At 46.2% G+C, this 13261-nt stretch overlaps 1 protein-coding gene across 1 annotated transcript in view; it reads right to left on the bottom strand.

Annotated features, from left to right (window-relative positions):
- Positions 1-1470: 1470 nt before the first annotated feature.
- The window catches only part of SLC5A1 (solute carrier family 5 member 1), a 281641-nt gene continuing 269850 nt past the window's right edge, over positions 1471-13261 (bottom strand). Inside the window, exons 12-15 of the mRNA XM_069619846.1 lie at positions 10256-10424; positions 7967-8182; positions 4347-4458; positions 1471-3473 (exon numbers count right to left, since the gene is read on the bottom strand). Coding sequence (XP_069475947.1) covers positions 3262-3473; positions 4347-4458; positions 7967-8182; positions 10256-10424 — 709 coding nt within the window. The 3' untranslated portion in view covers positions 1471-3261. The remainder of the gene's footprint in view (positions 3474-4346; positions 4459-7966; positions 8183-10255; positions 10425-13261) is intronic.

Genomic DNA, 13261 nt, shown 5'->3' with positions numbered 1-13261 from the left:
ATGTCTGCCTGTCAAATTGTTCCATGATAGGAGGATGTTGTGCACAAGTTATAGGTACTCTAGAACCTAAGATACATATGTCTGAAAAAGCGACCAGTGCCTTAGTAATGCAGGAAATTGCTATCAAAGAGTTAATGGCGATTGATGTCTTAGAAACCAGTGATTCAGGGTGCTCTAAAAGCGATACATGGTCTTTGTACAGTCAAAATAATTGTGTAATGCTCTTGGCTTAGGCAAAAAGGAGGGTTTGTTAAACCATATTCGTATTATACCATCTGATAATGAATATTGGCCTAAGCTCCTTTGCATTTTACTGAAAACTGCCTTTTAACAGACATGACTTCACCGCCATCTTAGAACCATCCACCATTTTGAGTCTAACTCCTGCTTTCTGTCCTAAAATGTTAACCTGTGTTTTTGGCTGCAGTAGAGCAAAATTAACTTTGAACTATTTCAACATTGAGACTGCTGAGAGCAGAATGTTTGTCTTGTGATGAGAAACCTTGGAGCCAAATTGAACCTCAATTCAAGTGTTGTCTGCACCAATCGCTTCATCCTTATACAAACACTGGCACTGAATGTTGGACAACTAAAACTATGTGCCTTTGCAGAAACCCATTGGAGAAACAACATGACCAGACAGAACAAAGTTGTAACCATTGTATTTTGTAGACTGGAAAACACTTGAAGTATGTAGAGACAATATTGTTGTATTTGTCATATGAACTGGGCATGAACCCTTGTAAGATACTAACTTGGAGAAGGACTGGATGATGTGGCCGGGACTGTGTATAAATAATGCATGCTTTGTGACATCCAGCACTCTCTCCCCTCGTGGTGTCTGCTGGTACACATTGCAAGGCGCTTGAGAGCCAGATAGCTATCTGTACTTTGATTAAAAAGTATACTTATAACTCTGAACTCGTGATTGGCGTATTTCATTTTGGTGGTACTAAGCCTCGATATTTCCTTTGGTTTATCACCTACCTCTACCCATACCGCCCCCTCCCCTTGTTCTCTCTTTTCTTGGAAACCTTCTTTTCTTTTCCCCTTTTTCACACGTGTGCTTACTTTTCCATACCAACCATATATATTCATAACTATATATATATAATCGGTGTAGAAAGTTGTCAGAATGGGAGTGGTACATATGGATTCCTTTTAAATTATTGACCGCACGGCCTAAATTTGCTTTGTGCCTGCACTTATTCATGCCTGGTGCAACTCCAGCTCCTAGCACTGCGCCCCCTGGCTGGGACCCACTCGCTCTTCCCCAGGATAGATAGACTCTTCTCCTTCTCTAGATAGACAAAGCCTACCTGCACCTAAGGCTGTGAGATGTCATAAGTTCTTTCATTGGGTGGGACCTACTAGGTTATGTGTTTTGAAGAGTTTGTCCCAGGTTCCTTTCATGCTTTTGTGGCAAACACTGTCTATGGGTTGTGGTGAAATAAGACAGAGGCGCAGATGTTTAGTTATTTACAGATATACAATCTTTTACTGGTCCACATACCCGTCAAGAACATCATCCCAACAACAGTTGCCCATGAAGCACACCAGTCATTCCCACACAATGGGCAGAAACAGGCTTGCCACAGTAAATTTGATAAACAGAGGAGACCATGAGCTGCGTTAGATGGTGTTACTAATCCTTGGGTTTTGGGTTGACTGTGCCATGGCGGATGAGTTGGCTGCATCGTGGGCTGTGCTATATACTCACTTCATTCGGTGGTCTGCACATGAGAACTCAGAAAAAGGCATTCTACAGAGCAATAGTCAGTCTCTTGTGTGAAGCACTCATCTCCAACCACATCTGTTCAGGCCCCGCTTTGCTTCCATTGAGCCTACCTGAGTGTTATAATGTAACTCGTGCTCCTGAACCTACGGCCTGTTTCAGGAAGCCATCAGTGGGCAGAGCCATTTCCTAGAGTTGGAACAAATTAGAAGTAGTCATCTTGGTTCCCCTAAAACGTGTGTAGTCATCGGGAGATGTTGTGACATATAGCCCCAAATGTGGATAAGACACACATACAGATGCCTCACCTCCCACCGCCCATGTAAATATTGGGATACTGGTGAAGAGCAGGTACAGATGTCTTTGTAGCCTTTCAAATAATAGATACGAGCAATGGGAGGAACCCAGAGGAGAAAGCAGGATTCTGAGACGGAAGTGGGTTCAGTGTCCCAAAAAACCTCTTGAACCACTTTGAGCTCAGATTGAAGACCGGGTTGGGATTTAAGACAGACGAGCTTCTAGGATAGAGACCTTCTCATGCAGATGAATCCGTAAATGTGGCATGACCAAGAACTTTGGGTGCTCCAGAGTTTAGAATGATTGGAGCGAAGGTAAGAAGGCCCAGATGGACATGTCAGGTGCCTTTGCAGGTTGACAGTCTTTAACACAGGTTTGGAGTGACAGGTAGCTGAGAGTATTTAGGTTTGATAAAAATCTCCCATCAAAAAAATTCTTTGAAGACATCTCTTCATCTATATCTATTCCCTGGATGAGCCAGCAGCCTAAGGATATACTCTGAAGCTCTGCATATGAACTTGGATAACCAGCACGGCTGCCTTGTCTGGACCACTGTTCATCGATGTATGTGCTAATCAATGAACCGATCAGATATCATGGAAGGCTAACAAGTTGGCTGTAGCTGAAACGGAGCATCCAGAAGTTTCTAGGGACTTTGGAAGGTCAGTGAATGTGTCCAAAGCACAAACTGAAGATTGAAGCAATATGTTTGCGAGACTGTGAAAGGTTGTCTGGTAAACAGAAGCCAGTAAGTCAGCATGGGATCCGACCTAAAATGGAACCACCATCTTTGGGCTAAGCTTCTAATGGCAGAGAACATTCTGGCAGTCTGAAAATGTGTGTTGGCATCAAGGCAAGGTTCTAGCCAGTTAGCTGGAACCCCCGTGTATCCTGGGAGATCCACATGCACGCAGACAAAACCAGCCCTTGCAACGTTGTGTCAATAGCACCTGTGAACGCTACATATTGTCTCCTAGCAACGAGTCAATTTTCCTTTTTTTGTACAATGTTAACGAGTCAATTTTCCTTTTTTTGTACAATGTTATTCGACAAGAAATGAATCAATAATACAATGTATACAAACAGTGCCAACATTACCCATAGGGTTAATTAACTTTGCCTGCCTGTCAATCTCTCAAGTGATTTGGTTTAACAGCACAAGACAATTTCAAGTTGAGAGGCGTAACCACGGGGGCAAGCCACAAATGTTCTGCCACATGGGCCGGCGATTAGGCAAAGTAAGCATGGCAGAAGACGGCCACAGCCAGTAGGATGATGCCGTTGATGTTGACCACGTTCCTCCAGAGCGGCACCTCCGACGTGTCCGTCAGCTTCTTGTCCATGGCCTCTTGCTCTTCGGGGGTCAGCTTGGGGGCTTTCTTGTCACTGAAGCCACAGAACCAGTTGTAGGACTTCCTCCAGCAGCTGGGCTCTTCCTCCACTAGGTTGGTAAAAGAAGCAGGGCACAAGAGCATTAGATACCACTTGCAAACTGTATGCCCGCAAACCCGCCCAAGTAGACGCCACCTCTAATTGTGCGCTAGCCTCGTTCCAGCCACCAAGACTAAGTAGTGGTAGGGGAACTCCATGCACGAGAGCATGACTAGGAAGAAGCTTTATGTGCACCGAGCCTAGGGTTGGGAGTCCCCATAGCCATTCCCCACAGAAACCCTATTTCGTCAAGTGTCATCGCAGGAATGCATTTATTGAGGAGCCAAGTCTAATGTTACCAAGTTACCTGTCATGATGCAAAGTCCATTAAGTTAATAAGGCACTTTCAAGAGGGTTTCATCTGCATCAGTTGAATATTAGTTTTGGCTGAAAGAGGTGGCAACATTGACCAGTATGAGGAAAAAATAAAACTAATGCTATATGGGTGTGCAATTTCAGGCCTTCGGTGTCGGAATGCTGATGGGGTTTTGGGATATCCCTCATTTACATTCATGAGGAAATATTTGCATACATTTAGAATCGTTGTATGTAAAGTTTACTCATAAATATTAATGAGGGGTATCCTGAAAATCTGACATGTTTCTGGCCGTCGGGGCCTAGAGTTGGACAACAATGGTGGCTTGACACCTTTTTCAGGCATTGGTGGAGCAATAAATGTGATCAGGGTGGTGATTAGTGGGACAGTGGGAAAACTGTGATGTTGATGGGTGCAAGTCGGAAGCTCTCGGTTCCTGGGTGCCAATCTGCTTTCTATGGGTTCGGCGGAGAAACTTGGGTGTGCGTTATCCATAAGGAAGAGCCCAAGACCTGATAGTCTAGAGCACTTTCTGAAAGGAAGTCGAAGCCATGCTTGGAAACTCACCATGGTCCTCCTTGTCATCTTCTGGCTCTTCCTCGTCCTTCCAGTCGTCTTCGGCGTCCAGGTCCTCGCGCGGCTCGCTGCTGTTCCGCAACACCCAGCAGAGGCGGTGGAGCTGCAACAGAAGCGTAGAGTGAGCCTCGTACGCCACGAGGGGAGGCATTTAACATCCGGCCAGTATTGCATTTAGCGGCGTGTTTTCCATACCCACTGCTGCACCACTTACGTGCAGACAATTCAGGGCTGATTTAGTTGCGCAGGTAAGTGGGGCAAATGTGTGTGAATACCTCTGCACGGTACATCTGCGTAGGCGTTCAGCAACATTTGCATTCCCTGCCTCCCACTGATGCACATCTGTGCACACGTGCATTTAGAAGCAAGGTATGCTTGCATACATTTCAGCTGCCTTTTGTGAACGGTGCATAATTTACACATGCACACGTGACTATTTTCAATGCACTTACTTTTGGGGAAATCTATGCATTTCATCTCAACATGTTTTATAAACTTTGGAAAGAGAACCTAATGAGATAATATTACTTTTCAGCAAACCTGTTCCAAGCAGGCTTGGGTCAGAAGAGTTAGGATGATTTAGGGCCCGATTCAAGGAATTTTTTGCACGGTTCAACGTGACTTTGCGCTGCTGAAAAGTGACTTTGCACGGCCGACACAAACCCTGATTCATGGAACTGTGCAAACTGTATTTCTGAAGTGCAAAGTCAGTGTCGTTATTTTGTACTGCAAAAATGACAATGCACTGACTTTGCACTCCAAAAATACACTTTGCACAGTTCCATAAATCAGGATTTGTGTCGGCACTTTGCACCGTGCAAATAATTCCAGGATTCAGGCCCTAAATGCAGAGGCAATGGAGTATCAGGTAATAATGTCCCCATACATAATGTGGCCGGGAAAAGCCATTGGGGACATTATATATGGAGGCATTGTGTATGGGGATGGGTTGCGGGGTTGTCCCCTGCTCACCTAGTAAAAGAAAAAAACATTTGGGGGCAGCGGGGTGTCCCCCGCATGTTCAATGTAATAATGTCGCCGCAAAAAACAGCAACTTGTTTGTCAGGAAACATTTTTGCAGGGACATTATTAATGAGTGGGTGCGGAGCTCGCAAAGCTTCCAGCTCTAGTTTGCAGGGCATGCACCTTCATTCCTCTGCATCGAGCAGGGGGTCTCAGTTCTCAAGGGCCAGGAGGCCCCTGTAAGGAAACGACAGCCCCACTTCCTGCCATGCCATTCTCTGCTCATCAGGGATTAGCTAGATTTATCTTTAGCACAGTAACCATTGGAATTGTCTGTTACAAAACATGTATCACATCACACATTTTAACATTTCAAGCACAATACAATTCAGCCGATATAACATTAAAAAACGCTTTCGGTGTTAAATGTACCATTTACACAGTGCACACCACAAACTGAGCTACCTGATTCATGGAATTATTTGTGTGCAAAACGGGGATTTGCGTGCCATTCTGCCTGCAAATCCCCACTCGTCCAACAGGGATTTGCGGGCAGAATGGCACGCAAATCCTGGTTTTACACGTAAATAATTCCATGAATCAGGGATTTGCTACTCATTTTATCCATCTCAGATGGATAAAAGGATGAGACAGCAATGTCAGGATTCAAACCTTATCTCGCCTCTCTGCTTTGGCTATGAAAGGGAAGTCTCTGCTGCTCTGGCACCCGCGCAGAGGCGGTTCTTACAGAGCACAGCTGAACCCCGCATGGCGGGCTGGGGCAGTCACAGGCCAGCCATACTTTGCGTTATGTGTTTATTGTACATATTGTTTTATAAGGCACCATCTAACACCATCAAACACAGTCGCTTCAAGTTTCACCACAAGTTGGGGAAGGGGGTGTTGGTCTTCACAGCCTTCTAACATTGAGGAGGATGTGCTAGGAGGCAGGGCGGTAGAGGGTAAGTGCAAAGGAGGGTACACGCAGGAACCCACAAAAACCATACCAATGACAAGCCCCCCAGGAAGAGCAGGCAGACCCTACCCCCGCACAGAGCCCCACCGTATGCATTGCATTGGTACTAACAGACAAGTCACACAGCACAAGGTACGCAGCAGCACTGAGGCTCCCAGAGCAACCCACAGCACTAAGAAATCCATCATAGGTACTAGGAGACAGGTGAGTACAGGCCCATGTCCAGGGAACTAGGCTGGGGCGGGCCACCAGAACGCCCCAGTCTAGAATGTAGTTTACCAGAGAGCACTGCAGGGTTGTCCAACTCCAGGCCTTGAGGGCCCGATCCACGTCATTGGATTCTCATTAGTATTCATGAGATAAATTTGCATGCAATGATTTTAAACGTATGCAAATGCCTCCTCATGAATATTAATGAGGGATATCCAGAAAACCTGTCAGGATCCCTGCCCTTGAGGCCTGGAGTTGGACAACCCTGCGTTTAGCCTTTCAGAGCCATTGACCTACAGGCCAGCCCACGGAACTTCTGAAGGCAGTTGCATAGTTAAGGTTGCCACACATCCTATTGCATTTAGCTTACACTAGGCTCCACCTGCAGCACTCTTGCCAGAAACATGCATATAGGCACCGGTATGCAGTGTTTATAACGAAAACAAAATAACAACACACTTTTTAAATGACCAAGGGGGCGGGGATAGTTGTGGGGAGGGTAAAAAGGCAGTATAAATGAGGAATTTGGGGGGAACCCCCCAAAATTAAACATTTTAAAAAATCGACTTTTTTCGTTATTCAGGTGTCGTTTTAAAAGTATGTCATTATTTAGGATGTCGTTGTAAAGACATGGAACCGTAGGCACCATGCCAACCTGCTGCAGTCTGGCACCAGGCTGCTATGATTCCTGTTTCGAACAAACCAGTTGGACCGAACAATCAAGTGGAAGTGGTTTGTAATGGAAAGTCTACCATTGGAAACAGTGTCCTGGTGAGAAATGGTGCCCCTAGACACTCTGTGCCTGCTTGTGTCTAAGTAGGACTCCTATCTAATGGTATATCCTCCGGTAGCACCTTCTCCTCTCCGTGGTCAGAACTACTTATGGAATCACTTACGGAAAAGCACTGTGAATAAAGGCTGCATATTCAACGTGATTGGTCGACTGCATATTCAACGTGATTGGTCGACGACGACCCTATCCTCCTTGAATGAGACGGACTGTCTGCCGGGGATCTGACAACCTTGGCTCTCAGATGTTTTGGACTACAACTCACATTAACCCTTGCCGGAATAGTCGAGCATTTGCATACATGCCAACCCTCCCGATTTAGGCGGGAGACTCCCGACTTTTAGAGAAAAAATATTGCTCTTTTTCACGTTCTCCCGCCTAAAATACTCCTAGCCCCAATGCATCCCTATGGGAAAATGTGCCACTCCCGATTTCTCTGATTAAATCTCCCTCCTAGGTGAGTCGAAATGTTGGCATGTCTGCATTTGTGATCCTGGGATCCTTGGTTCTGGAGAGCTGCATGTTGTAGACTCATTCTGTATTCAGAATAACTTTTGTTTCTAGCTGTGATTTAGGTTTTCACTCATTGGGCAGCGGTAGGAAGCTCGTTTAGCCCACCCATTGTCGCAGTCCGAGAACAACAACATGAAATACATCTAAGTTGATACGTACGTGTTTGTCGTCAATGGCCGGCGTCATCAGCGAGACAGCAAGGACGATGATACAGGAGGCGACGAAGAGGATGATGGCGAAGTAGAGATAGTGCACCCCACATATGATGGTTGGGCAGTTGCTGGGATGCAGGCATGTGCCCGTCCCATAGGCGAATTCTGTGATCATGCGCGAGAGCCCGATCAGCAACCCAATCACAAGGCCCCAGAAGGCCCCCTGGAGAGAAAGAATGGTGGGTAAAGAGAGGAGAGTTAGGAAAAACAAATGGAACTTATAATTTAGCCATAAGCACCCGTTCCAAAGGCTTGGACGGGTGGTAACGAGGGTCCGTGTGCCGTTACCACCCGTTCCAGCCCATGGGACCAGTTCCTATGGCTATTAGCACCCCGGGTTTGCAATTCGGAATCCTGGGGTACTGATAGTAATGTTTTTTATATGAATGAACAGGACACTGTTCATACATACAAAACACTTCCGCAGGATGGCCGCCATGTAGCTGGAAGACAGCACTCCAAGCGGAGCCCCTCTTCCATTTCCATGGCGGCCAGCAGAAAGACGAAGCACCGCTGGAGGCATCAGGTAAGTGGGTGGGGGTAACAAAGGGGAAGGGAAGAGAGGGTGGGGGGAAGATGGCAGGGCCGGGGAAGACGGGCCGGGGAAGACGCCATTAGGTTGCTCGGAGCACAGGCTTGGAGTGTGGGATTAAGTCCTCGATCCGAGCAGATTAGTTGCTCCCTCCTGCCCCCGCCCGCCTAGGGTACTAATGGACAGGAACGCAGTGGCAGTGAAGCTGATTGGAGGAAGAGACAAAGAGGGGGCGGATAAGGTGAGACCATTGGAATGGATGATGCAAGTCACCACAAAGTGGGAACAGAAAATGAGAGAAAACAGGGAGGATCATGGGGAGCAGTAGCCGAGAAAGAGAGAGAACAGGATAAGGTGAGAAAGTCATAGACAGGCTGAAATGAACTGACAGGAGCACAGCAAAGAGGCGCGAGAGAGTGATAGAGCGAGGAGGGAGGAGAAGGTGAGACAATGGCAACATATGATGGACAGGAGTAGAAAACAGAAAGAGAGAGGCAGAGAGAGTAAGCAAGGGGGATAATGTGAGACAGTCAAACTTAAGACAGCCAGGAAGTCACCGAAACTGAACTTCAGGAGCGTGGAAAGAGAAAGTAAGAGGTTATGCTGCAGCAATAAGGCCATAGGATAGACTGGAATGAACTCAGAGTGAAAAAAGGAGCGCTAGAAAAGAGAAAAACAATGTGAGACAATGGGAAGGTAAGATGCACAAGTCCCAGAAAGGAAAATGAAGGAGAATTAGGAAGAGGGAGGGATGAACATATGTATTTATTTCACATTTATTTTCCAAAGCTCACGCTCAGCACTGGGAGTTGGTGATCCCCTGGGTCCAGAGTTGCACAGTGTCCAAGTCACAGTGCGAAGCCCTTTAACCGTGCAGCAGATCTCGGTTAAAGGGCTTCCGGCTGCGTGTTGGCTCTTCACTCAGAAACAAAAGGAGAGGCCGGGCAACACAGCCCTTCTCCTGTTTCTGAGTAAAGAGCCAACATGCAGCAGGCATCCCTTTCACTCAAGAAGAAGTGTGGTTAAAGGGTTGCCTGTGGGGACAGCGACCCCTGAAGGTAACCCTTTAACCATGCAGTCCTTGAGTGAAAGGGCTGCAGCTGCATGTTGGCATTAATGCACAGAAGCAAAATCTGGGGTCCAATGGTGTCATACCATCGATGCGCCCACCCTCTCCTTTTGTTTCATAACTACAGACTTTGGGCCCGTGATTTGAAAAAGGAAGGGGTGGGCGCACCAAATATAATTATTCTAGTGCATTCCCTGCTCTCCTTCTCTTACCAACCCCCCCCCCCCCCCGGCCCCCGCACCCTCGCACCCTCGCTGCCTTAGGCGAAGGGGGTCTCTCATTAGGGGCGTGGCCTAAGTACACACACCACACATGTGACCTAAGTATTTAGGCCATGCCCCCTAACAAAGCCCCCGCACGATTTAGCATCCCACTTAATACACTGAATGCAGCATAGCCTGACAGCCTTGTGGTTGTATCAATGGGGCATGCGTAGAAAACACCCGCAAAGTTATGGGGGTAAATAAAGAAATATATAACATGCATATACATATATACACACGTAAGACAAATGTCTACACGTTTGTGTATGAACGTCAGTGCTTGCAAAAAACTAGGTATGCTCAATGCAACTAGGGGTGTCTTCGATCTGCAGAAGCCAACCAACTTTACCTCCCCACTTAGTTCTAAAATACCTGTTCGTTCACTCGTTTGACGAAGATGGCGAGCAGGAAGACTGCAGCGATGGGAGGACCGAGGTAGCTGGTGACGGATTGGATGTAATCAAAGAGCTGCCCACTCTGAGCGGATTGTAGGATTGGGACCCAGGCAATGCTGACACCAATCAGGAACAGGATAAACACCCTGAAAGTGAAATGAATGAGGAGAACCATTTAGGAACCGGCAACCCCCCCTTGAAATATTGACACCAATCAGGAACAGGATAAACACCCTGAAAGAGCAATCAATTAGGAGAACCATTTAGGAACCAACAACCTCCCCTTGCAATGCTGACACCAATCAGGAACAGAATAAACACCCTGAAAGAGCAATCAATTAGGAGAACCATTTAGGAACCAACCACCTCCCTTGCAATGCTGACACCAATCAGGAACAGAATAAACACCCTGAAAGAGCAATCAATTAGGAGAACCATTTAGGAACCAACCACCTCCCCTTGAAATACTGACACCAATCAGGAACAGGATAAACACCCTGAAAGAGCAATCAATGAGGAGAACCAGTTAGGAACCAACAATCTCCCCTTGCAATGCGGACACCAATCAGGAACAGAATAAACACCCTGAAAGAGCAATCAATTAGGAGAACCATTTAGGAACCAACAACCTCCCCTTGCAATGCTGACACCAATCAGGAACAGGATAAACACCATGAAAGAGCAATCAATGAGGATAACCATTTGGGAACCAACAATCTCCCCTTGCAATGCTGACACCAATCAGGAACACATTAAACACCCTGAAAGAGAAATCAATGAGGAGAACCATTTAGGAACCGGCAATCTCCCCTTGCAATGCGGACACCAATCAGGAACAGAATAAAAACCCTGAAAGAGCAATCAATGAGGAGAACCATTTAGGAACCAACAACCTCCCCTTGCAATGCTGACACCAATCAGGAACAGAATAAACACCCTGAAAGAGCAATCAATTAGGAGAACCATTTAGGAACCAACAACCTCCCCTTGCAATGCTGACACCAATCAGGAACAGAATAAACACCCTGAAAGAGCAATCGATTAGGAGAACCATTTAGGAACCAACAACCTCCCCTTGCAATGCTGACACCAATCAAAAACAGAATAAACACCCTGAAAGAGCAATCAATGAGGAGAACCATTCAGGAACCCAATCAGGAACAGAATAAATACATCCGGAGAACAAGCAAGGGCGAAAAACAATCAGCAACCAACAATCAGCAATGGCAAAGGTTGTGCGAGAAGTTTGGCATACATTATATCATTGCCGTTAATAAACAACATCACTCACCAAGTCTGAGTTTCCATCTTTGTCATAACAGAACATCAGCCATCAAACACGCCCTTAACCATCAGGTATTAAGTCATATTCAATCAGGTGCCATGAATCAACTGTTATTGACCAATAATTGATCGTCAATAAGTTATTGAGTATCTAATAGTCATTTGACGCTAAATTCAGAGATTTTTTTATAAAGTCCCAAATATCACTGACGCATTCAAGATAGAGGCCAGAAAGAAGCTGTATCAAGAAAAACAGTCATTAAATCAAAAAGGAAACAGAATGTTGATGGGAGAAGCGCCTTCAAAAGGAGCCAGCAAAATGTGCAAATCTAGAAAAGGTGTAAAATCGAAATGGGCCTGGAGTGAGTATGCCCATTTCCCAATGAACTATACTCATTTGGATAGCTTTGGGGTTTAGCTATGAGGATTACATGTCTGCAATATCTGTCGCTCCATTGGAGGACAGAGGGCCCAATAGAGCCACAGTTTTAAAAGAGGGATTCTGAGAGGGGAAGGCAGAATGTGTTCATGACCAGGTCCCAATGCAAGGGCATCCTTAGAGAATCATATATGTAGGGTTATTTTATGACAGAACATGTTCATAAGGAATGAACACTCATTTTGTAGTCTATCAAAACACCTCTATGTCAAAGGGAAAAGGGAAAATAGCACCAATGAGCGTTCCTGGCTGACCTGCCTAAAATCAAAATGCATTCTGGGAACACGAGAAACACTGCACCCCCCTATTTTTGACACATATGTCAGTAATAAAGGGATTGTATCCTTGAATCCATAAGCACATAATTTGCTTGGTGCTCATTTAATTTTTCACAACACACACCCTAACATAGAAGTGTTTGTAGCCATGGACTATATCAGACAGCTAGTATGAAATGGATGCAACATCTGTTACTCCATTGCAGGACAGAATGCCCAGTCGAGCCAGAGTTTTAGAAGAGGTGAGGTTGAGGGGGCAAGCTGGACTGTGAACATGCCCAGTCCTCAATGCAGACAGCCTTGAATTACATAAATGAGATATTGGCCAAGATGAAGTAAAAAAGGCATTGCTTTCTGGAGTTTGTAACTATAATGCTGCCTTGATCATACCACTGGGAAGCACACTAGAAAACAACTCACGCTAGCACTCATATTCAGGTGTCAGAGACTTTCAAAGCCTGACCAACCTGGTTGATCAAACAACACTCGGCAATCACTCTAGACAGCAGCTGACGCTAACTTTCACATTCACTTGTCGCAGGAGGCTGAGAAGCCTCACCACCTCACCGCCTCGAGAGATCAAGCCTGAGGTGCCCGTCGCTCCACAGAATAACTCACACACACGTTTGCTTTCAGGTTCTGCACGCCTGCAAAGCCTGGCAACCCTGAGTGATCAAGCACCACTTGCAAATCCCTCTTGAGAACAACTCAGACTCACGTTCAGATGTCAGAGAAGGCTGCAAAGCCTGACCACCCTGAGAGAACACTCCACTTTCATCAACCACGGCTGTCTCCCGCACCCACTCCCTGACGGACAACCGCTTCTGGCAGACCATCATCCCACCCAACCATTTGGCCATCATCATCAAGAGGCCCTACAAGTGGCGAGTGCTGCGCTTTAACAACACGCAACATTACGTAAAACCTTCACAACCCTTCACTGAACACGGAACCTGTTGAAGGCCTTCTGCAGGTGCAGGCC

The sequence above is a fragment of the Ambystoma mexicanum genome, chromosome 10 (genome assembly GCF_040938575.1).
Source record: "Ambystoma mexicanum isolate Mex_15411 chromosome 10, UKY_AmexF1_1, whole genome shotgun sequence".
Lineage (NCBI taxonomy): Eukaryota > Metazoa > Chordata > Amphibia > Caudata > Ambystomatidae > Ambystoma > Ambystoma mexicanum.
The sequence above is the reverse complement of the archived record's forward strand: the minus strand, read 5'-3'. Positions and strand labels throughout refer to the sequence as shown.